Below are 22,378 nucleotides of genomic sequence, written 5' to 3'. Positions count from 1 at the left end.
ACATGTCCAGATGATCTATGATGAAACATTATTCACCTATTGAGAAAGTTATATCCGAACATTTTCGGACATGGCTATAGTATGGATTTGTTTTAGTTTTGCTTGGTTTAGTGTTTTCCCTCCCATGTTTAAAAAAAAAGGGGGGGGGGGGAAAGGAATAGTAATTGTAGTGAATACCAAAAGAGGATCATTGAAAAAAAAATTTCTTTTTCTAAATCCAGAAATTCAGAAAAAAGAACAAAACCAACAGGAAACTTTTGGAAGTGTGGATTTATTGCACTTTACAGACAAAAAATATATAAAAAGTCTATTGATCTTTTATCTTTAAAGCCTCATGTCAAATTCAGTCTATTCCCTAAAATATAGCTGAGCCAAAAAGTGAACAGTCTAAGGTGAGTGTAACAGAAATAAAGCTGAAAGGCTACCTGTGCCAAAGTACTGAGGCCCTGAATGATTGGCTGAGTTCAGAATTCATGAGCACTAAGGAAGTGCTATAGAAGTTTAATTTGACAGTAAGTAGTGAATTACAGAAGAGAGTACTCTGATATAGGTTAAGACACAATTCAAAGTAAACTAGGTAATTAGTCTGAGAATCTTAATTAGACTGAAGGATTGGGAATGGAGAAAGAAAATGAGTCAAGATTTGACAAATGAAATCAGGGTGATTGGAAGGAAAATGTAAGTTCTATTGACAGAGTGGCATTCTGTCATTACAAAATTTGCTCCCTATGACATCAAGCCTGATGGGACCTTGAAAATCTTTCATGACGTTTTATGATAACTAAGAAATCTTTATAAAGGCAGATACTGGCAAGGAAAACTCAAGAGCATTAGCTGCCTCTTGTTTGGCTTATCTTAGATTTTGAGCTAAGCTAGGACCAGTTTATTCAGACAAGGAGAAAATGGTGTTAGTTGAGGCTAGATTCAGAAGAAAGCTTATCTACTTTGTTAAAATCTCACATCAATTTAATAATAGTACTTTGAACTACTTTGTCCACTGGTACACATGGTTTACCCTACATACTCGATCTTATTTTTGCCAACTTTCCCCATAAACCCACTGGATTATCTACTCAGTGTGCAGGAGACCTTCCTCTTGAAGGAGCCCCATGATATACTGGTGTATTTACCAAATTGGGCTATTTTATTGCCTTGTAGTTTTTACTATATGGCGCACTTTTTGAGTTGATAATGTTTTTATGACACTTCTTGAATGCAGATCATTTTTGGTAACATGCAATCTATTTCTACAATCCATCCTTCTGTTGCTCCTTCAGTTTAATTTTAACACTAAGATGGTGATGTTCCACGGTTTACAACCATAAGAAATGGTATTAAAAGATATTCTTGCAATTCTGAATTGATTGAAAATATCATGCAAATTCCAAAGTTTAATTTAGTTCAACAGGCAAAAGTAATGATGGTGAACCTTTTAGAGACTGAGTGTCCAAACTGCAACCTGTATGATACATGTGAGTTTTCTCCCCAGTCCCATATAGGGGAGGTAGGAGGTGCTCCCCACTGGGCTGCTGGGCAGAGGGGTAGGTTTTATGAATAATGTTCTCAGGTGCACATGGAGAGGGAGAAGGGAGCAGCCTCCTCTGGGACGTGTGCCCTAAGTTCGCCAACACGGGCCTATAGGGTTAATAGTGCTAAGATTCAACAAACATCCTAGCAGAATACATGACATTTTGTGGGCAATGTGGTTTTTATCTATTTTATTTCTGTACACAGTATAGATGGACAGACCAGTTTGCCCTAATACTTGCAGTAACAAAGAAGTCTTGATAGTATTTCAAGTCTATGTGTTGTCTATGAAGAGCTAAAGACCTTGCCCTTCAACAGGGAATTATTTGGTTTAGAAGGTTAAGAACTTTTCTCAGGATATCATAACACACTTTTGGAGACCATGTCTAGGGTTAATATGATGTTAATAATCAAATCAATGAACAAAAACTCTTCTGTAGTTATATCTAGAAAGCAATCTTGTCTATTTTTGACAATGTGAAAGTTCCTTTTTTCTGTTTAGCTGAATTTTAAGTATTTTCATAAAAAAACCAATACAAGTATATGAAGATCAAGACAGTGGGGATACTATCTTGCAGAAAGAGTTGTAAAATTAGCATCTACAATATCTTTCAAAGAACTGTCCATCCGAACTTCTGGTTACTTTTAATACCACTACTCATGGGTTGCCAAAAGGATTTTTCTAAAGAGAAAGCCTGTACTTTATCCCCAAACTCCTGATCTATACCATGCTTAAGTCATCCAAATGTTGAGTTTAATTTGGCTGATTTGTGAAAAGTCTTTTAGTATGATGAACTACTATATACAGATGCAGGAAAGTAAGTAAATGTATGCTTAGTCCAGAATACAGTCCACCATGGCTTAACACAAATACAGCCTCTTGTTTTGGTATTTCATATTTCATGCCAGAAAGCTCAGATCTATTAGGAGGAATCCTTTTTGGCTGGCTTTCAAGATCCAAAGTTACTCCACAAATCTTCGACCCCCATGAATGTGCTACACATCACTCTTCAGTATTACACCTAGCACACTTAGATCTTTATTTCTATAATCTAAAGCTCTACAAATGTCCCCTAAATGGTCATATATTAGCTTATATTTTATTTAAGTGTCTTTTCAAACAACATCCTACAGTTTTCTACATGTAAACTCTTATCCAGCATGGTTAGCAAATTATTTGTTCAAGTCAAATATTGTGTTTAATCGGTAGCTCTACAGTCCATATGGATTGCCAGTGTTCAAACAGGAAGAATGAGATACTTACACTAAAGCTACACTGGAGAGAACTTCATTTTTCTTGGATGGTTCAGAAGGCACTTCAGGGTCTTGCAGTGCCTCAGGGTCATTATTAACATCAATCATTGTGCTGGTTAATAGAAAGTTCCAGTTAATAGCATGTTGGATAACAGAGTTTACTATAAATGGGTTCTTCTATAGTACTGAAGGTGTTCGAAAACAGTATCTTAAGCATTCCTCCTTGAAGTTCTTTTAATAGTGCTACTTTGTATTACATATGAAGCAAAGATTTATACTCAAATTGAGGACTAAATCCCATCCAAATGATCATTTAATTTGACTTGAGAATATACTCTATTAAAAATCTTGTTAACACATAGAAAAAACTTATGTCCTTTATTCTTCTGGCAGGCATAGCAAATCCCAAATGTTCAACAGTTATTCCAGAAGAACAATGCATTGAATAATACAGTGGCCTTAATAAAAGTTTACTAGATTCAACTGAATTTGAAACAAACTGACTAGGGTTTCATGGGAAGCATGGTCAAAAATGTGTTTCCAGTAATTCTTATTTTCACATAGATGTGAATGCTTCAGTAATAGGAAAAAACTAGCTAATGAGTTCTTTGATTGCTGCAGCTTCTTTTAGCTGTGAAGGTCAGGCATTTATATCCAGCGTTAGAGAAGCATCTTTCTAGACATGCGCCAAATCTTTATCTTGCGACTCTAATAAGCTTCATGAGAAAGTGGATTTTCAGTTGTATGGCACCTCTCACCATTAAAGAGATTTAACCAGGTGTCTGGTAAACAGGTGTATGTATGTTACTGGCTCACTAAGCCTGTCAAGAATCTCTCCCAAGACAACACTCCATTCTATTTTTTATTCTATTTTTTTTGCCTTCAGTTTCTACAGATGGGGGGGGGGGGGGTCAGGGAACAGGGATGGACACGACTTTTTCTGGTTTTATCCAAAATTAGGAATACCAAACGCTTCCATAAAAATTCTAAATTTTGTCTTGATTAGGTACAAGGTAGCTTATTCAAGCCTACTATTCTTTGCCTTTTGCTAAAAACTTTTGGAGTCATCTAAATGGCAAACAATCCTTTATCCAATTACAAGAAACCATGAAATAGAAAAGATTTTATGAAAAATCTGGTTAAATTCTTCCAGTGGTTGTCAACATTTGACAAAAAGTGTCATGGAGAGCTGCAATGTGATGATGGAAAAATATTAAAACAAAAAATCTATCCTTGCTCATTACCTCACTATTAAAAGAAGCTTATTCATATAATGTAGTTGAATATGGATAAACTCAAGATCCAAATAGTGTCATTTTGCTAATATCACCAACTGGTGGGAATAAAAGCATTCATACTATTTCAACAATGAACAAGCAATGCTATTTCTAACTTGATTTTTAGGACCAAAACCTACATACCACTAAAATAGTAAAAAACACAGGAAAACCTGAATGGCATTTCTGAAATCTTACTGGGACAAAGAACCCCATCTCTTAAGTAACAATGCTTCTCCTAGCCATTAATCAGAGGTATCAATCAGTAATGTAAGTATGATTGGTTATACAATAATGCCACTATGACAAATCAGATGCAAACTTAGAAACCAACAAGTAACTTGAGTAAATACACTGTCAGCACCTTGCCTGCTTCTTGAGACCTGGACAAGAGGTTATTAAAACCTAAATTAATCAGGACATAAAGATGAAATATAGAAGATGACTGATAGCTACCTGGCAAAGTCAAAGAAAGTTGGGAATAATTCCTCCCAGCAAAGGATTTTTCAATTCAAATGGTTTGGTATTATCAATACACCTCTTTCAGAAAATGTGACAAGATGGTATAATTTCAATCATCCTGAAAACCATCTTTCCATTTCTGTTAACATTCCTTCTTCCAACTCATTTTCAACATAGACTATTTCATATTTGTCTTTGTAACTCCAACATCTAGCATATTGCTGGGCACATAGTAGATACTTAATAAGTGACTAATTAGAAGCTCTCATTCATTGTTTTAATGTCCTTTGACTTACTCAAAATCTGCAACAGTTCCCTATTGCCTGCCTAATAAATTTCTCAAAGGACAACATGATATGGTCAAAAATGCTTTTGGACATTAATCAGATCTATATTCATTTCCCATCTGACAATTTCTAGTTGTGTTACCATAAGTAATTTTAACAATAGGTTGAAGTGGGGAAAAATAACACCTAAACCCCACAAGATTATGTAAAGCTTTGAGCACTATACAAATACCAACTATTATAATTATTTATTTCCTTGTTAAAAATAGATATAACAATATAATATAGGCATGTTGTGAGGATCAAATGACAAACTTTGCATGTTACAACTGAATAAGGTGGGCAGCTAGGTAGCTCAGTGGATTGAGAGCCAGTATTAGAGTCCTGGGTTCAAATTTGGCCTCAGACATTTTATAGCTGTGTGGTCCCAAGTCATTAACTACTATTGGCCTAGCTCTTACCACTCTTGCCTTGGAACCAATACACAGTATTGATTTTAAGACAGAAAGTATGGGTAAAAAAAAAAAACACACCACCACCAAAAAAAAACAACACCTGAATACATCCCAGTTATTATTAACCTGGTATTTAAATTCCTTCATAATTTGGCATCACACCTCTTCCCCTTTACACTTCAAAATCCAGATTAAAGTGGCCTACTCACAACTACCTGAATTTGCTGTGTTTTCCCCCAAAACTTGGATAACTTCCTGCTTATGATCTATGACAATCTACAAATGTGTTCAAGGACCAGTTCAAATTTCAACTAGTATGTGAAACATTCCTTGATTTCCCTAACCAAAATGATGACTTGCTCCAACCCTTGAACTAAGTAATATTTGGTACGTTCACACACTTAATATTCAATTTTATATTAAAATTAAGTACTTCATTTACCAGATTATAAGTGTAACATCAATGACTTCTTAATTCCCTTAGCACTTAATTAGATATGATCTATTAGAACCCTACTCAAAGAACTCATAAAAGGGAAGAATAGCAATCAAATCGTTGAAGTAGCCAGAAATGAAAAAAGAAAAAAAGTATGAAAGATTACACAAACCTCAAGACTATCTGAAAATTCCAAATATGGAGAACTAAGGATCACCGAAAAACTCCCTTGGTATTTTAATAGAAAAATTAATATTCTTTAATCAGTTATGTAGAAATAAAAGACTGAAATGAATGAAAAAACTATAATAAGGATGAGAAAAAGTTATAGCATACAATTTTAACTCCAAACCCACTTGAACAAGTTATTGATGCCAAAATATAGCAAATAGGAAAAGACTTGACACTAATAATACTTTCCTATAGAAGCCTTGAATGATGTAAATCAATTAACTGATTGCCAAGCAAATGAAAACATATCTAAAAATGACTTTAAACTGGAAATGCATGTCTTATTTGGTAAGAAGAGAAATTAAGACAGTGAAAAACTGTTTAGAAGAATGATGGTAGTTTTACTACTGCTTCATAAAGAAATGAGAAGTTACAGAGGAAAAATCCAATTTGAAGAAAAGTTTGTGAGAAATCCAAATAAGCAGTTATCTAAAAGACACTTAAAGATGAAACTAGAAGTAGTAACATAGACAGAAAAACAGAAAAAAATTACCAAGAATTTTTAATGAACTTTTTAACTGTCAAAGTTAATGAGGCCACTGCATTTTATTTTTTAAAAATTTCTTTTAGTTTTATTTTTAATTTTACTTCCATTTCCTAATTCTCTCCCTTTCCCACCACCGAGAAGAAGAAAATGTTTCCATTTGTACATAGTCCATTGGTTCTCCATTTGTAAGCAGACAGCATGAATCAGAGAAGCCTTTGGGAATTGTGGTTGTTCATTCTTTCAAATGTTGTATTGCTATTACTATATTTAAATAAAAATGGTCTCTTGGTTGAGCTCACTTCACTTTGAATCTGTTATACAAATCTTTCCAGGTTTCTCTGAAACCATCACCCTTCATTGTGTTTTAAAATTATAATAGTATTGCAGCACACTCATATACCATATTTGTTCAGCCATTTCAATTCTTTGCTATCACAAAAAGCTACTATATAATTACTTTTGTACATATGGACCCTTTCCTTAATCTCTGATGTATAGTCATAGCTTGAGGGCATGTCCTTCTAAGAGGAGTGGGGGGGGGAGGGGGAGAGGGGGAGAGGGGGAGAGAGAGAGAGAGAGAGAGAGAGAGAGAGAGAGAGAGAGAGAGAGAGAGACAGAGACAGAGACTCCCCTTTTGACCATCTGGTGAAACATGGATTCCCTTCTCAGATCACTTTCAAAACGCAAAAAAAAACCTAATACCCTTAGAAAGGAATCATACTGAAATAAAAGCAAAAACAAATTAGTATTCAGACACTCTAAAATATATCCATGAACCCAGGAATATCTGTTCTAGAGGATACTAAAATAGTGGTGAAGAAAACAAGACTATAATACTGGATGAAACCAAGCAGAGAAGGCTCATGCTAGAGTGGACACTATTAAAAAAAAAAATAAAATTGTTATCCATTGCTTTTTTAAAAAAATCACCAGAATTTCTGCAATTTTCCTTTTCCTAACCCCTCCTGTAAAAGAAAAATCAGTAAAACCAATGAATGCATTAAAAAGTCTACACACTTACTAGATTGTTTGAAAGTTATTCTATTTATGCTCTTGTGGTCAGTTTACATGTTGTTTTCTTGGTTTTGTATACTTCATTTTGCATCAGATCATGTACATCTTTTGTTTCTCTGTATTATATTTGCCATTCCTTACAGCACAATAATATTCCATCACATTCATGTGCCACCAATCTGTAGTTGATGAGCATTCACTCTTCCCTCCCACCCCCAATTCTTTGGTATCATAAAAAGTGCTTCTGTAATTACTTTAGTATATATGTGGACTTTCTATCAGAGATCTCCTTGGGGTATAAGGATAGCAGTGGAATTTCTGGATCAAAAGGTATGGCTATCTTGCCGATTTTATTGACATACTGGCAAATTATTTTTTAAAATGGTTATACTGATTGACAGCTATACCATCAATGTAACTATTTTACTGCTACTTTATCATAACCCTGTAGGGAAAATCTTAAGGATACTGTATCAATTATTCTCAATGTACCTGGGTGAAGATACTAAAAATAATTTAGACCATATTACTATATATCTTTATCTACAGAAACATATGTATAAACAGAGACACAGTATTAAAAGGTGACTGTAAAAATATTGTTATTTAAATTGCAAATTTTAATTCCTTTTGAGAAGAATTTTAGGTAAAGAAAGATGCTACCCCTCTGAATACAGAAACTGAACTGTTGGAGAAGACACCATGAAGAAGCCTCCAGACCACAAGCTGCACAAGAAGATCAAGAGTGAACTTTGGGTGTAGTTGACTGAACATTTATTTTGAATGTACACTTTCATGCCAAAGGGGACTGCCCCCTAACTGGCTTTTTGTCAATGCGTCTGGCAATTATTGTAATTTTTAAATTGATTATGTTTTTATGATCCTTTGGGGAAGTCCTTCTTCCCAAAGGATCACATGGAGAAATGTAAAAATGGAGACTTGAACCCTGGACTCCAAATCCCCAGAAATCCTTGCTCTGGCTCCCAGAATGCTTCTGAGTGAGTGTGGACACAAGGAAAGCCTATATCATAACAATGTTAAACACAATAACCTCGAGTCTTCACACTAGTTCAAGAGCCATTGCACAGGGCCAAGGAAAAGCCAATCCAGGACGGATTGATGCACTCCCAAGCCAATCTGATCACATGGAGAAATGTAACGTTGTTACGACATAGGATTTCCTTGTGTCCACACTCACTCTGAAAACACTTACAGACGAGTATCCCAAACCTTGGCTCCTACCTGGCTTCTATAATCTGGTCCTTTTTTCTGTCTTTCATAGTGTGGTAACTTTCTGTAGTCCCGGCTACTGACTGGGTAAATGCATCATTGCTTAGATCATTTTATTGGGCCCTAATTCAAGGACCTGTTATAAATTTACTTTTCTTTTTCTTGGAATTTTTACACATAAGACTTGTGATAGTCTATATTTTCATCAAGAAATTTTTCTTTTTTATTTGGATTTTTCTGATGTCTTTTTAATATCTCTTGCCAATTGATTCATATACCTCATAACTCTGCCATGCATCCCTAAGTGATCCCTGTGTTTTTCAATCACCCACAACACGGGGAAATGTAAAAATATCATTATTTAAATTGCAAAGTTTAAATTCCTTTTGAGAAGAATTTTAGGTAAAGAAAGATGCTACCCCTCTGAATACAGAAACTGAACTGTTGGAGAAGACACCATGAAGAAGCCTCCAGACCACAAGCTGCACAAGAAGATCAAGAATGAACTTTGGGTGTAGTTGACTGAACATTTATTTTGAATGTACACTTTCATGCCAGAGGGGACTGCCCCCTAACTGGCTTTTTGTCAATGCATTTAGCAATTATTGGTTTTGTTCTTTTTTTTTTCCTTTCTCTTATCCTCAAATTATTGTAATCTTTAAATTGATTATGTTTTTATGATCCTTTGGGGGAAGTCCTTCTTCCCAAAAGATCACATGGAGAAATGTAAAAATGGAGACTTGAACTCTGGACTCCAAACCCCAGAACTCCTTGCTCTGGCTCCCAGAATGCTTTGTAATCTCACTGAGATCCTCACCTGGGCGGGATCAAAAGTTCTATTTAACTGGTCGTAAAAGCCTACTGACTCTCTTTTTCCTTTTCTGCTTCCAAGCAGATGTGTCTCATGATGTAGGTGAGGTGGAATGGGCCTCTCAGCCCTCCTACGCACGTGCTTTCTTACTTGTATATTCTTAAATTCATACTTCTAGAGTAAAACTAAGTTCTATCTACCACAGTTTGGCCCCTAAATTTTAATCTTAACATGACTAAGATTTCATCTATAATTAACCAATTTTTGTTTTTAAAGAAGGCAACAGGGAAGCTTTTGCTATCAGTATTCCACAGAAAAACACATCTTAATAATCACATTATAAAAGCACGTAGAATACAAGAATGTACTGTGCTTTGTCTACCTATAAAAAGTATCTGATTTGTTAGAACAAATTATTTCCTATTCAGGTTCATTTCCAATAAGATTATCTCCACTATGTCAAAATACAAGACTCCTTGAAAAAAAGATAATAACTTTGTTCTATGACCCCTCTGATCATTAATATCAGGGCAGGTATCAACTGAACATGTACCCTCTGTCACAAAGGTCTAATGTAGTCTCTAAGGCTGTGTTGGCAAGCCCATGACACACATAAGCTCTGTGTGACAGAGGCGGCTGCTCTCCTTCCCTTGTCCATCAAGGCTAATGATGGTTTTCACATGCCCTGCCTCTCTGCCTAGCGGCCCAATGCCAGCACTTCCTCCCTCCCGTCTGGGAAGGGGGGGAGGAGGTACGCAAGTGCAATGGGCTCAAAGGCAGTTTCAGGGTGCTGTTTTAGGCACAGTCTCTAAAAGGTTTGCCCTCACTGTTCTAAAGCCTTCCAGACACTCATGACATTAATGCTGATAAATTCAAGCCCCAAAACATTGCAAAGCCTCCTAAATGAGCCTTATAATCACTCGAAAGAACCTGGCTTTTCTATCCAGGAAATTTTTTGGATGGTGATAGCAATGTCCAGAGAATGAAACACAAAGAGTTTTCCCATTTTTATCTGTATTGTACAGAGAATACAAATGCAATAAGTTAAGCCTAGAGTTGAACAGAAGAGCAGGCAAGATTTCTTTGGGAAGCTACATGGCCCTTGAGGACTCCAAGCTTATCTCTGAAATAGATACTAATAAGGCAACCAAGAGTCTCCCAAAAAAACAAAATTGAGGAATACTCAAAGAACAAGGGAGAGGTGGGAAACATTACAAAGAACTATAAAAGAGAAATCAAGGTTGTCAAAAGAAAAAAAAATCAATGGAAAAAGATAGGCTGGAGGGCAATACCCTTGTATGTGAATTATACACATATATACATGTTGTAACCTTCCAGGAAAATTTAAGTACACAGAGTAGGGGCAGTTTTGTTTTCATATTTATGATAAAAACAATGTCTGGTCCATAGTCATCACTTAATAAATGCTTGTTGATAGATAAACCTCAACTTTGCTGCAAAGTAGAAGGGTGAGGAAGCTTTTTTTGTTCATGGGGTAGAATGAATATTCTTTGAAGTTCCAAGGAACTGAGGATAGTATTTGTAATGTAGACAGTTTGAAATGTGTGTGAGGAAGGCAAACCATTATAGCTATCCAAATAAGTTATATGAGGGGGAACAGATTTGTCCTGTATAGGTCAGAAGAGTGGTTATCAAATTCAAATAGAAATGGTTTCCTGCTAGTTATTAGAAAAAACAGAAATGAACATTATCCATGTCATATGGTGCTTTTTATTTATTAAACTTTGTTAAACATTTCCCAACATAATTAAAAAAGAAACAACCCTTACCTTCCATCTTAGAATCATTACTGTGTATTGGTTCTAAGGCAGAAGAGTGGTAAGGGCTAGGCAATGGGGGGGGGGGGGGAAGAAGGGGGTGAAGAAGGGGGTTAGGACTTGCCCAGGGTCACAAAGTATCAGAGGCAAGATTTGAATCTAGGACATGCCATCTCTAGACTTGGCTCTCAATCCATGGAGCTACTATAACTTCCCCCTCCCAATACATTTTAAATCATTTGGACTGTGAGTTTCATATCACTGAACCAGGAAACAGAAAAGTAAATTGAACAATCTGGAAGGGAAGCAGAGAATGTCTTAATGCTACAAAGAAAGGACATCAATTAGGAATGTATTCATTAAAAGATAGCTGGATGATCTCTAGGTCCTTTCAAACTTGTAATATGCTGAAATTACTCTTTAGCTGTAAGCAAACATTGAAAAAAAAAAGGTATCCCATGTTTAAAAAATCTGGAGCTATAGACTGATTATCCTTTATACATTAAGACAAAGGACAGGGTTTTCTAGTAGTTACAGATCATATCCATTGGCATATCACCCCCACCAATGCTTGATACATTTATAGAAAGGTAGCTGGGTTCAAATTAGGGATACATGTTACACATTATAATAACCACTGTCACAAAGTTTTTTTTAATGGTTTTTTTTTTAAGTGCCTACTATGTAACAGAACACTGTGCTGGGTACTGAATGCAAAGATCATGTTTAGATTAGACATAAGACTTTACAATCAAAGCATATAAATAAGCTACAAACATATTACTTCATAACTTAAATGAGCATTACAAAATAAAGTGCCAGACTTTTATTATGTCTACTGTGGAAGGCAGAAATTGGTTGTCATTGTAAGGAGGGATAAAGTGAGGTAAGTAAAGAGAGGAACCAAAGACATTTTCAAAAGGGTGTTAACATTTTGAATTGGAGTTTAAAGGATTGTTAGGAGTTTAACAGTAAGAGGGCAAAAGAGCATTCTACATAGAGACCAACCTCAGGGTGCAGCATGAGAATCTACTATATTGAGGGAGTGGGTGAAACAACAGCTAGAAAGGTAGGTTGAAGATGTGTCAAATGTGCAGAGGAATTATGAATGAATGCCAGGCAAAGGAATCCGATTTTACTTGTGATTAGGAAGCCACATAAAATTAACAGAAGTAACAACTATATTTCTTTATCAGAAAAACTATCCTGACATTGAGTGGAGGTCAGAAGACCTATAAAGAGACTAAGTAATGGTCTAGGCAGGAGACAATAAAGATATATATGAACTTGGATGGTGGCCAACAGATATGAAGGGAAGAGATTTAAAAAGATGTTATAGACATGGCATGGCTCATCCTTGTTTATATTTCACCAGGTAAATGTGGTAGTCAGGAAGAGATAAAGGTAGAAAAGATGATTAGTTTTAGACTTGCTTAATCTGAGGTACCAGTATATCAATAAGGTGGAGATGCCCATATATGGAGTTGGAAATGAGCTCAAAAGAAAAGCGAAGATTGCAAATATAAATCTGGGAGTTATCTGTAGTGACCTACAGGACAAAGTAATAAGTGCACACACCCTTGAGGGACACCAATATTCATGAGGCTGAGAAGAAAATAAAGAATCAGTTAAAGACAGGGAAGAAGATAAAGAGAGGTAGGAGAATGAGTGTGGCATCTTAGAGTAAAGGAAGAAAAGTTTTCCAGTAAAAAGGAGGTAGTCTAAGGTGTTAAAGTACCACAAACAGATCAAAGAGGACGTTTTTAAAAAGTCAAAAAAATTTTCATGGCAGTCACTGGTGGGCAAAGCTTACTCAAGATAATTAAAATCCAGGACCTTCAGAGTTTTAATTAGCATAGAGACCAACATTTTTATGAAACAAAACTTAATCCCGATTTGTACCCCAAACCCACTGCTAGGCTTTTTAGCATCCCAAAGTGGCACACCTGCACACATTAAATGTTTACTAAATGTTTGTAGAGCACTTTTTGCAGTGGCAAATTAGAATAGAATACTACTGTGCTGTAAAATGAAGGGGTCCAGTTTCAGAGAAACCTGGGATGAATTGTATGAATTTATTCTGAGGTGAGCAGAATAATTTATACAATCACAATTTCTTTACACTTAAAACACTTAGATCCTCTGATCACTGCAATAACCAAATACAATTCCAGAGATACCCATGCCTCCTGAGAGGTGATCACTGGGATAACTTCCCTGCTTGATAATACATGTTTGTAACAGGGGCTTTTCTTTCTCAAAGTATGTATATTTATGCATTGGGGGTGGAGGGAAAAAAAGGCAGATTTTTGTTGATTGAATTCAATTGAAAAAAGGTTTGTTGAAACAACACAGGATTTATAAACTGATATCTGGGGCAAAGAACTACATAAAATTCATCTTCAATTGGTCTCTTTCTAGATTAAGTGTCAAAGAGGAAAATGTCAGTTCCTAAGACATACAAATTTGAAACAGTCTTTGAAGGGACCTCAATGAATAGCTTTTTCATATAATAGTCACCTACTGATAACACGTGTGGTGATACTTGGGAGACCCTTACCTAGCAAACAACCAAAGAACCTGGAAGAATGTCAGTGTTCAGATGAAAACAAAAATTTTTAATCAGTCTGGAGATGGCACAAAGTTGAGTGATAACTGATACAAAAGAAAAAAATGCCATCCTTCCCTGCTTAAACCTGCAGTGAAAGGGCAACTAGATGGTATATGATGTAGTCAAGCCTAGAGATGGAAGGTCCTGAGTTCAAATATAGTCTGAAACACTTCCTAGCTGTATGATCCTGAGCAGATCATTTAACCCCAACATCTTAGCTATTAATTCTCTTTTGCCATGGAATTTATACTTAGTATCAATTCTAAGATAGGTCTATTAGAAACAACAACAAAAACTGCAGTTAAGATTTTTGGGACACCTTGTATACCTTAACAATGTCTTGCTATTGTTCTAAAATTCAAGGGCCAAAGTAATAATAATGGACCAAAGTAACCAAAGCAAAGTCCTTGGAAAGTCCACCTTTATACTTCATTCAAGTAGGAAAGCTCACCCAATTGCTTGAAGACTGAATAAAAATGAATTGTACCTTGCTCAGTTCATTTTAACATACCAAAGATACCTAGTCATCTTTGAATGAATCATTTCTTCTGGATCAACTGTGAATAGTAATGCCTAACTTTTATATGGTACTTAAAAAAAAAAAAACTTGAAACGTTGACTTCTGAGGCTCCCCAAAACCCACTGATATAAGTTAGGGTTAAGATTTATATATACACTTCCTTTTCACAAATTAGGAGGCTCAGAGAGGTTGAGAGTCAAGAATTGGCAGTAGGAAGAAAAGCCAGGCAGTCTGTCTCCTCAGGCAGGCTTCTGAACTGACGGGTTTGTTCTAAATGTCTGGCTCCAAGAACTTGTCCCTGATCACTTTACAGGGTTATGGGTGCCAGGGTTTACACCTCCCTGCCCTCATCTGTATTCTCCTGCAGGCTACTGGTCCAGGGCCCTTAAGTTAAAAGACACACTGATAAACAGAAGAACCAAGAGAAAAGATGGTGTGGTAAAAGTGGATTGGGAAAGGTGTGGGTCTGGGGAGAAGATTTAGGGAACACTTAGAAGAGACAGTATAACCTCTATTCATGTTAGATTAGGAAACCGAGGCCATGAAAAAGTAAATAATTTGCCCAGACTCACAGGAGTGTGCCATCAAGATTTAAACTCAGTCTGTGGCCTTCCCAAAAGAGCAGAACCCAAACCCATGAATATAACTCTATGGCAGGGATTCTTAACTTGAAGTTCATGAAAAAAAAATGTTTTGATAATTGTATTTTAATATAATTGGGTTTCTTTTGTTCTTACATATTTTATGGATTTAAAAGCATTATTTTGACAAAGATTTCTCTAGCTATTAGAATACCAGAAGTGCCTAAGAGACCAAAAAGTTAAGAACTGTGCTTGCTTCAGTAGCACATATACTAAAAAAAATTAAGAATCCCTACTAGAGTGATAAACTAAGACTTTAAATATAAAGGACTTATGATGGGATAGAGCAACCCTATGAGTTAACAAGCTCCCCAAGTTACTAAACTGGAAGCATTCAAGCAGAAGCTGCAGTTGCAATAAGGCTGGGCAGGTCACTAGAGAAGCCTAAAGAGTTTACAGTTGCCAACTATATTCAATCTTAAGTCAGCAAAACCCAAGGTTGGAAATTTGCTTTTATGTCACAATACAATGCTTTCCAGAAGCAAAAATAAATGATTTGTGGATAATCCAGGAAAAATGATGCAAACCAAGTTTCCTCCACAAGCACAGAGGTAATTGAGGTGGCCATCAGGGAACTTCACCTTCTCAGAACTCTCTCCCCCCAAATTCCCTCTATTATTACCCAAATACTCTAAAAATCAAAACAAAATTAAGCCTTCTCCAGATTTTTAACCAAATCCCCTGTTTCTATCTCTACCTCCCCCCACCCCCACTGCCAAATAGAATCCTGTCACCTAACCCTTTAGGGAACATGCTAGCCTCTCTCCCTTTTCTCAACTTCTACTTCAATCAATTTAAGATGTTCCACAGTGCCTACAAATTTTGTCACAGATAACCATGTATTGATGTCTAATTTCTAAAAAAACCTTAACATATCCTCCCCTCCCAGCTCCCACAGCAGCTAGCATACTGTTTGATTAATTTCCTTTACAAACCACAGGCTCCACTTCCAAAGCACTACCAGGTGGACCAACTTTCCTTTCTCCAAATTTCACTTTACTAGCTGTGCTTTCCCAACCTGCATTGATTCCCAACTGTGAATGGAAGGCATCCTCAGTTAGATGAGAAAGCATTATTTCTCAAACACTTATTTTTATTTAACCCCATCAATAACCTCTCTTCTTACAAGTAAAACACTTTCAGATAGCAGGTCTTGACCACTGTGTGAAATACAATGGGGGAAAAAAACACAAATGGCTAAAAAAAAGTTAATAGGCTATACACAATATATTTTGTATAAATTTGAACAATTTCCTAAAAAGTCAAAGTCTTCTAGACTAGAACCAACTTCCCCCAACTCTCCCAATGATGTCCACTTTGTAGTACCCTTCTGCTTTTGGTCCACCCACACCACATGATGAATAGTAATCAAAACAAAAGAAAATGAAGTTTATGCAGTTATTTGCCATTTCAGTCATACTGTTGCTGAATACCCACTGTGCAAGTAAGCAAGGAAAAATCTTTCCCCTACATAAACTTATGTGCAACCATGCACTCTGACCAGCATTATTTGAATGTCAGAGTCTTTGACCTATATTTTCATACCCTTAAGTTAGAGGTTTGTGTTAGGCCATTGTGCTAGTTCACTTAATCCTCAAATAAAGTACTGCATCATATAATAATGTAGTGGCTAATGCATTTAATCCTTGGCAATGGTTTCTAGAACCTATGGTGTATGTAGGAGATTTATAGACACATGAACAGAATTCTACTTGGAAAAACAGGCCATGACTCTAAAAACTGAGATCGCAAAATTTCCAGATTTCCTTTTATAGCACAAATTATCTTTTGTTGCCTGAAAGTAGTAAGCAATTACAAGTTTAATCTTATTAGATCATCTGTCAAGCTAACTTTCCTTTCTTGCTTTGTTATTCCTAAAAGTTAAAAGTGGTCTGAAGATTATTTCTGTCTTATAATTTTTTAAAGGAAAAAGGTAATGGAGAATGTGAAGGGAGGAGGGTTAGGGTGGGGTTCTGCAACAATTTATAAAAATTACTTCTACTTTATTTTGGATATTGAATATATTATCCAAAAAATTTGGAATAAAATTACAACTGAAATTATGATTAGTTGAAATAATACTATTAAGATTTAAGTACTTGACAGCAATAACTACCAACAAATTCCAAATAGAATTATTAAACATACTGTTTAGTTTGATTTACTTATAATTCAACAAACTAGAATTTCTAATGTTAACAAACTTTCTACAGAATTTAACTTCTATAACTTATAATTTCAATTTTAGTTATTTTCAAGGGAAAAGTTAACCTTCCACAAGATTCATTATTTAATTTCCACAACTGTTTCTTTGTTTCACACTGTTTTATGCCTTTTCCAACTCTAAAATAACCCCCCAAATCAAACCAAAACAACAAGGTACAGCCATTATCAAGTGTTTGTATCAGATTACCAAAACTTTGGGGATCATGTATGTAGATTTTTCCAGAAACTATGTTTTTCAATTATTATATCTTAGTTGTCCAACTATTTGTCCAATAGCAAATAGCCTGGTACAGTGAGTAAAATAATGATCAAGGCAGTTTAAAAAATTTTAACTTGAAATAGGAAAAATCCACTATTAGTGAATTCCTATTTGTGTCAAATATACTTCTTAATTAAAACCATTTAAATCTACTAAAAATAGCATAAAAGAAATGATAGCTCTTTATTTTTATTCAAGATTTGGGGATCATTGGGCCCAAAAAGGTTTGGTTGACTCACAAGCTCTTAACTTTCATACTCAGATTAAAGAGTATAAATGACAAGCAGCAGCTGTATGATTAGTTTAATTAAAAAATAGACTCTTAGAAGTTACAGTAGAGACTAACTTTAAATCACACCAATGTGGCAATAATTAGGAGCATTTAGCAATTTCATAAATTCATATGTGTAAAAACCAAGTCAGATAGCTTCTGATCTCACAGAAGCTCAGAAGTCAAGAGAAGAAACAATCAAGCAGTCGGACTTGAAGGCATGAAGATAACTGATTTTTTAATTAGGATACAAATTAAAACAGAGAACTGCAGATCAGCTTTGGGCCAATTCTACTGCATGATTTCACTATGTGCCAAAGTATCTTGAACCTAAAGGTATTATTGGAAATTTTGTTTATAGGCTTCTGTAGGCTAGGAAAACTAATCACTTAATACTTTTTTCTTTCCCCCAAAAGGTTTTCATTTAAGTTCAAAGGTCAAACAATTTAACCTGTATTATATTTGGGATTTTAGATTCAAAAGCCCATGATATCCTAAATGAGTCTTAAGATTTTACTTGAAAAGTGGGTGAGGGAGTGGGGGACAGGAGGCAAAGAAGAGTGGGTTGGTGATTGCTTTACATACTCTTTATAGACTTGGTAAATATATAATCTGATTAACGATATATTTTTACTTTGAACATTAATTACTTAATGTCTCATTACTCTTGAGTTTCCTATGTACAAAACCTTAAGCTAGTAAGCATTTAAAATACTTAAGAACGGTCCTGTTTTTTGACATTTTCTAGCTGGATGTCCCTCAGCATCTCAATCTCTGCCTCAGTTTCCTTACTTTAAAAATGATAATATGATGTAAGTTGTTAAGCTATTTACAAACCTTCAGAGTGCCACAAACATTTTAGCTATTATTGATAGTTATAAGATAAGGTTTAGGGCAAATAAACTATTAAAGAATATTAATGAGAGCACAAACCTTTACTCTCTAATAATGAAAACTTATCTATACCAAGTTTTATGTTTAAATTAGTGCACTATTCAAAAGAAGCCTTCTTATACTTAACCATTTTTGTACAAACAGCTGTATTTTTGTCATACCCCTCCCCCTGGTTTGTAAAAAAAAAAGCAAACAGTCTATAATTTCATGAAGTAAATGTTAGTGATCATTATAAAACTTTAATCCTAAATATCTCATTTTGGGGAGTGCTGATCAAATTTGAACCAATATGGCAGGATGGACACATTCTAAGGATCAGAATTCATTTTAGGGGCAGCTAGATGGCTCAGTGGATTAAAAAGCCAGGACCAGAAATGGATGATCTTGGATTCAAATTTGACCTCAGACATTTTCCAGCTATGTGACCCTGGGCAAGTCACCTAGTCCTTGCTGCTTTCAGCCTTGGAACCAATACAGTATTGGTTTTTGGATGGAAGGGTTAAAAAAAAAATTTTTTTTTCATTTTACCTCCCCATAACTATCTAAAAGTAGATTTAAAATGGCAATAACCACATTTTTATACTGTTAGTGAACATCACCACACTGAGAACCTAAACTCCTTAAGAGCAAAAGATTAGCTTCATATTCTTATTTGCATCTTCCCCTCTGGTATCATATGGTACCTGACATACAAGCAGTACTCAATACTGGTTGTCAGAAAATATGCTAGCTTTTAGCTGACATCTGGTCCTATGAAGACCCTAAACAATTCAAATCTATTAGAGAAGTAGTAGGGATTTAAAGAGAAAAGGAGGCCATAAGTTATTTTAAAACAAACAAAAGCTAAGAAACTAGTAAAAAAAATGTTATCTTTGTAAATTTGAGTTTCAAATTCCTCTGACTTAAAAGCTTCTTGAGGGCAAAGACAAGTATCATTTTCACATCTTAAATGTGCAGCAACACAAAATGCTGTGGAATAAAATACTTCCCTTAAGGGCTTTGAGTCCTACACAAATGAAGTAGAACTAGGTTAAAAACAGTTCTAGAGCCTGTTCTAAATGAAAAATTTCAATTTACAGAGGCCAAAAAGTCGAATTTTCCAAATTCAGGAAAGCCTATTACAAAGTTGCAATTCAAATAATTACTTCTATATTATTTACCCTTTGGAACTAAGTTATGGATCACAGGATTTAGAACTAAAAGGTCACCTCAGCCCAACACCCCCTGCCTCATATTATAGACAGAGGCTCACAGGAAAACGAAATGACTTGAGTCACTAAGAAGAGGAGGAGCTAATAAGCTCAGAAAGCTAAGGTCCTGACTCCAAATTCAGTGCTGCTTCCATTGCAGCCAGGTAAGTTTGAGATTTTTGATAATTAAAATATGGTCTCACCCTTCCCTTTCCAAACATATACTTTGTATGAAAATAAGTCTAAAAATGGAGATCAGTTAAGCTTGCAATTGCTTTTCTTTCTTTAAAGAATTTTAGAGGTACTATCAACTGGTCACTGAATTTTTTCATCCATTTAAAGAAAATTCAGTCATTAATAGAGGGTTCAATTTAACACAAACAGAAAAATTAGTCAGAAATTTATCTTGTTGGATTTCCACCAAATTGCATGGTTAGGTAACTTGCCAAGCAGGAAGCTTAGCGATGCTTAGAAGTTTCTTTTCGTTTCTATACACTAAGATTAAGGAAAAAAAGAAAAAAGCTTCAAATTAAATCAAGGTTGTCCAGTCTCACTCCTTTTCTCCACCTTCTTTTCAAGCAAATGGAAACTTCCCTTAATTTCCTTAAGCTCAAAATACATTATGACCCACAGGAAAGGAGGCTTCAAAGGGAGGTGGTGTGTCCAGCCTGAACAAAGCTGACTGCACAAGAAAGAAGTTAGCAGCGAAATAGAAGTCTAGATGCAGATAGCTTGGTCTTTGGTTTTGAGCTTACAGTTGGCGTATTGTCAGAATCTAAGCAATAACGGAGGATTTTTTTTAAAGGCGAGATCTGGGCTCTGTAGAGGGAAGTATTAAACTGTGCCCAAAGTGGCCCCGACCCCCACGACTCGGTGGAGTACTCCGGTCTAGAGATGCAGGGTAGAGCCAGCCTGGCCCTCAGCGGTAGCAGCCGCGCAGGTAAGTGGCGCCCGGGTGTCCGCCCCCTCCCCCACGCCGCCGGGCCTGCGAGGATGTAAACATGCATTCCTGCTCCTGCCAGCTCCCAAGAGGAGGCCCGGCCACGCCACGCCGCGCCGTGCCGTGCCGCGCCACTTCTGGGAAGCCCCGACTCCCCTGCCCCCACATCCGGCAGGGCCCGGGCCAGCTAGGGGAGGGGATGGGAGGCGACCCTTCCCTCTCTGTTGGGTCTTTCTTATTTACCTACTACTCCTCCTCTGGCTGTGGCTGCCCCTGCCCTGGGCCGGCCTGAGGGAGGCCTCCGCCATGGTGGGGCGCGGAAGCACCGCCCTCTCCTGGCCTCCCCGCGGTCCCCCGAGCCGCAGGGCCGGCGCGGCGCTATCAACAAGTGGCCGGGACCGGCCGCCCCGCCCCACCCGCCAGCCCCTGCTCCGCCCGCCAGCCTCGGGCCCGGCCCGGCCGCCCCCGCCGCCCGCCTCACCTGGATGACCTCGTTGACCTCCCGGATACATTCCACCATGTGCTGGAGGATCTGCTCGGCCGTGAGCACCTCGTAGCGGTAGTCCTCCTCCTGCTCGTGCCCGGGGCCGCCCCCGCCGCCGCCCCCGCCGCCGCCCCCGCCGGGCCCCAGGGCGCTGCCGCCGCCCCCGCCGCCCGTCTCCCCGCACAGCAGCCCGTCCCGCTCGCCCCCGACGCCCAGGCCGGGCTCCACCAGCTCCACCTCGCCCAGGTCCAGGTTATCGTCGTCAGGCTCCTCGTCGTCGTCGTCCTCCTCCTCCTCGGCCCCGCTGTCCTCCTCGCTGCACTCCTCGTCCTCGTCGAACTCGTAGTTGTAGCCCTCGTCCGAGTCCATGGCGCGCGGGGGACGGGCAAGCGGCGGGCGGGCGCGGGCGGCGGCGGGGCGGGGAGTGGGGGGAGAGCCCGGGCCTGGCCGGCTCCGGCCCCGGCTCCGGCCCCGGCTCCGGCGGGCGGCGGCGGCTCCTCCCCGGCCGGACGCTGGGGGCCCGATCGGCAGCGGCGGGAGGTGGTGGCCGGGGATGGGTGGTGGCGGTGGCGGTGCTGGTGGTGGTGGCGGCGGCGGCAGCGGCGGTGGAGAGGAGAGGGGGAGGGGAGGGAGGGGGGCCCCGCTCGCCTCGGTCAGACGCGGCTCCGCTCCGGCCTCCGAGAGAAAACAACCCCCAGCGCCACCGCCACGGCCGCTGCTACCGCTACTGAGCCAACAAAGGGGCGTGCGTCACCGCGCCGCGCTACGTCATCGCGCTGCGTAACGCTGCCTCGCCCCGCCCCGAAGGCGCGCCCCGCCTCTTCCCGGCTGCCACGGCCCCGCCTCCTTCCCCGGACGGAGACGTGCTGCGACGGCCCACCGCCTTCCCCTGGCCCCTGCGTGCCTGCGGTGTAAACCCCGACGCCCAGTCGGCCTCTCACCTTCCTTCCGGTCAGATTTCTCAGAGCCCAGACTGAGGACAGCGCACGCGCAGTTGCGCGGAAAGTGTCTAGGAGGCTCCGCCATGTTGGTGCGGCGGGTGTTATCAAAGCACCCGCGGAGGAGAGAGGGACCAGTGGGAGAGGACCGGCGT

At 38.3% G+C, this 22,378-nt stretch overlaps 1 protein-coding gene across 1 annotated transcript in view; it reads right to left on the bottom strand.

Moving 5' to 3' along the window:
* ARIH1 (ariadne RBR E3 ubiquitin protein ligase 1) overlaps nucleotides 1-21,786 on the bottom strand; it is an 87,741-nt gene extending 65,955 nt beyond the window's left edge. Inside the window, exon 1 of the mRNA XM_001365085.4 lies at nucleotides 21,283-21,786. Within this exon, the coding sequence (XP_001365122.1) occupies nucleotides 21,283-21,654 (372 nt within the window). The 5' untranslated portion in view covers nucleotides 21,655-21,786. The remainder of the gene's footprint in view (nucleotides 1-21,282) is intronic.
* Between the last annotated feature and the right edge of the window lie 592 nt (nucleotides 21,787-22,378).

Source organism: Monodelphis domestica, chromosome 1, assembly GCF_027887165.1.
Source record: "Monodelphis domestica isolate mMonDom1 chromosome 1, mMonDom1.pri, whole genome shotgun sequence".
In the NCBI taxonomy this organism is placed as follows: domain Eukaryota; kingdom Metazoa; phylum Chordata; class Mammalia; order Didelphimorphia; family Didelphidae; genus Monodelphis; species Monodelphis domestica.
Note: the sequence above shows the minus strand (reverse complement) of the source record. Positions and strands in the feature narration are given on the sequence as shown.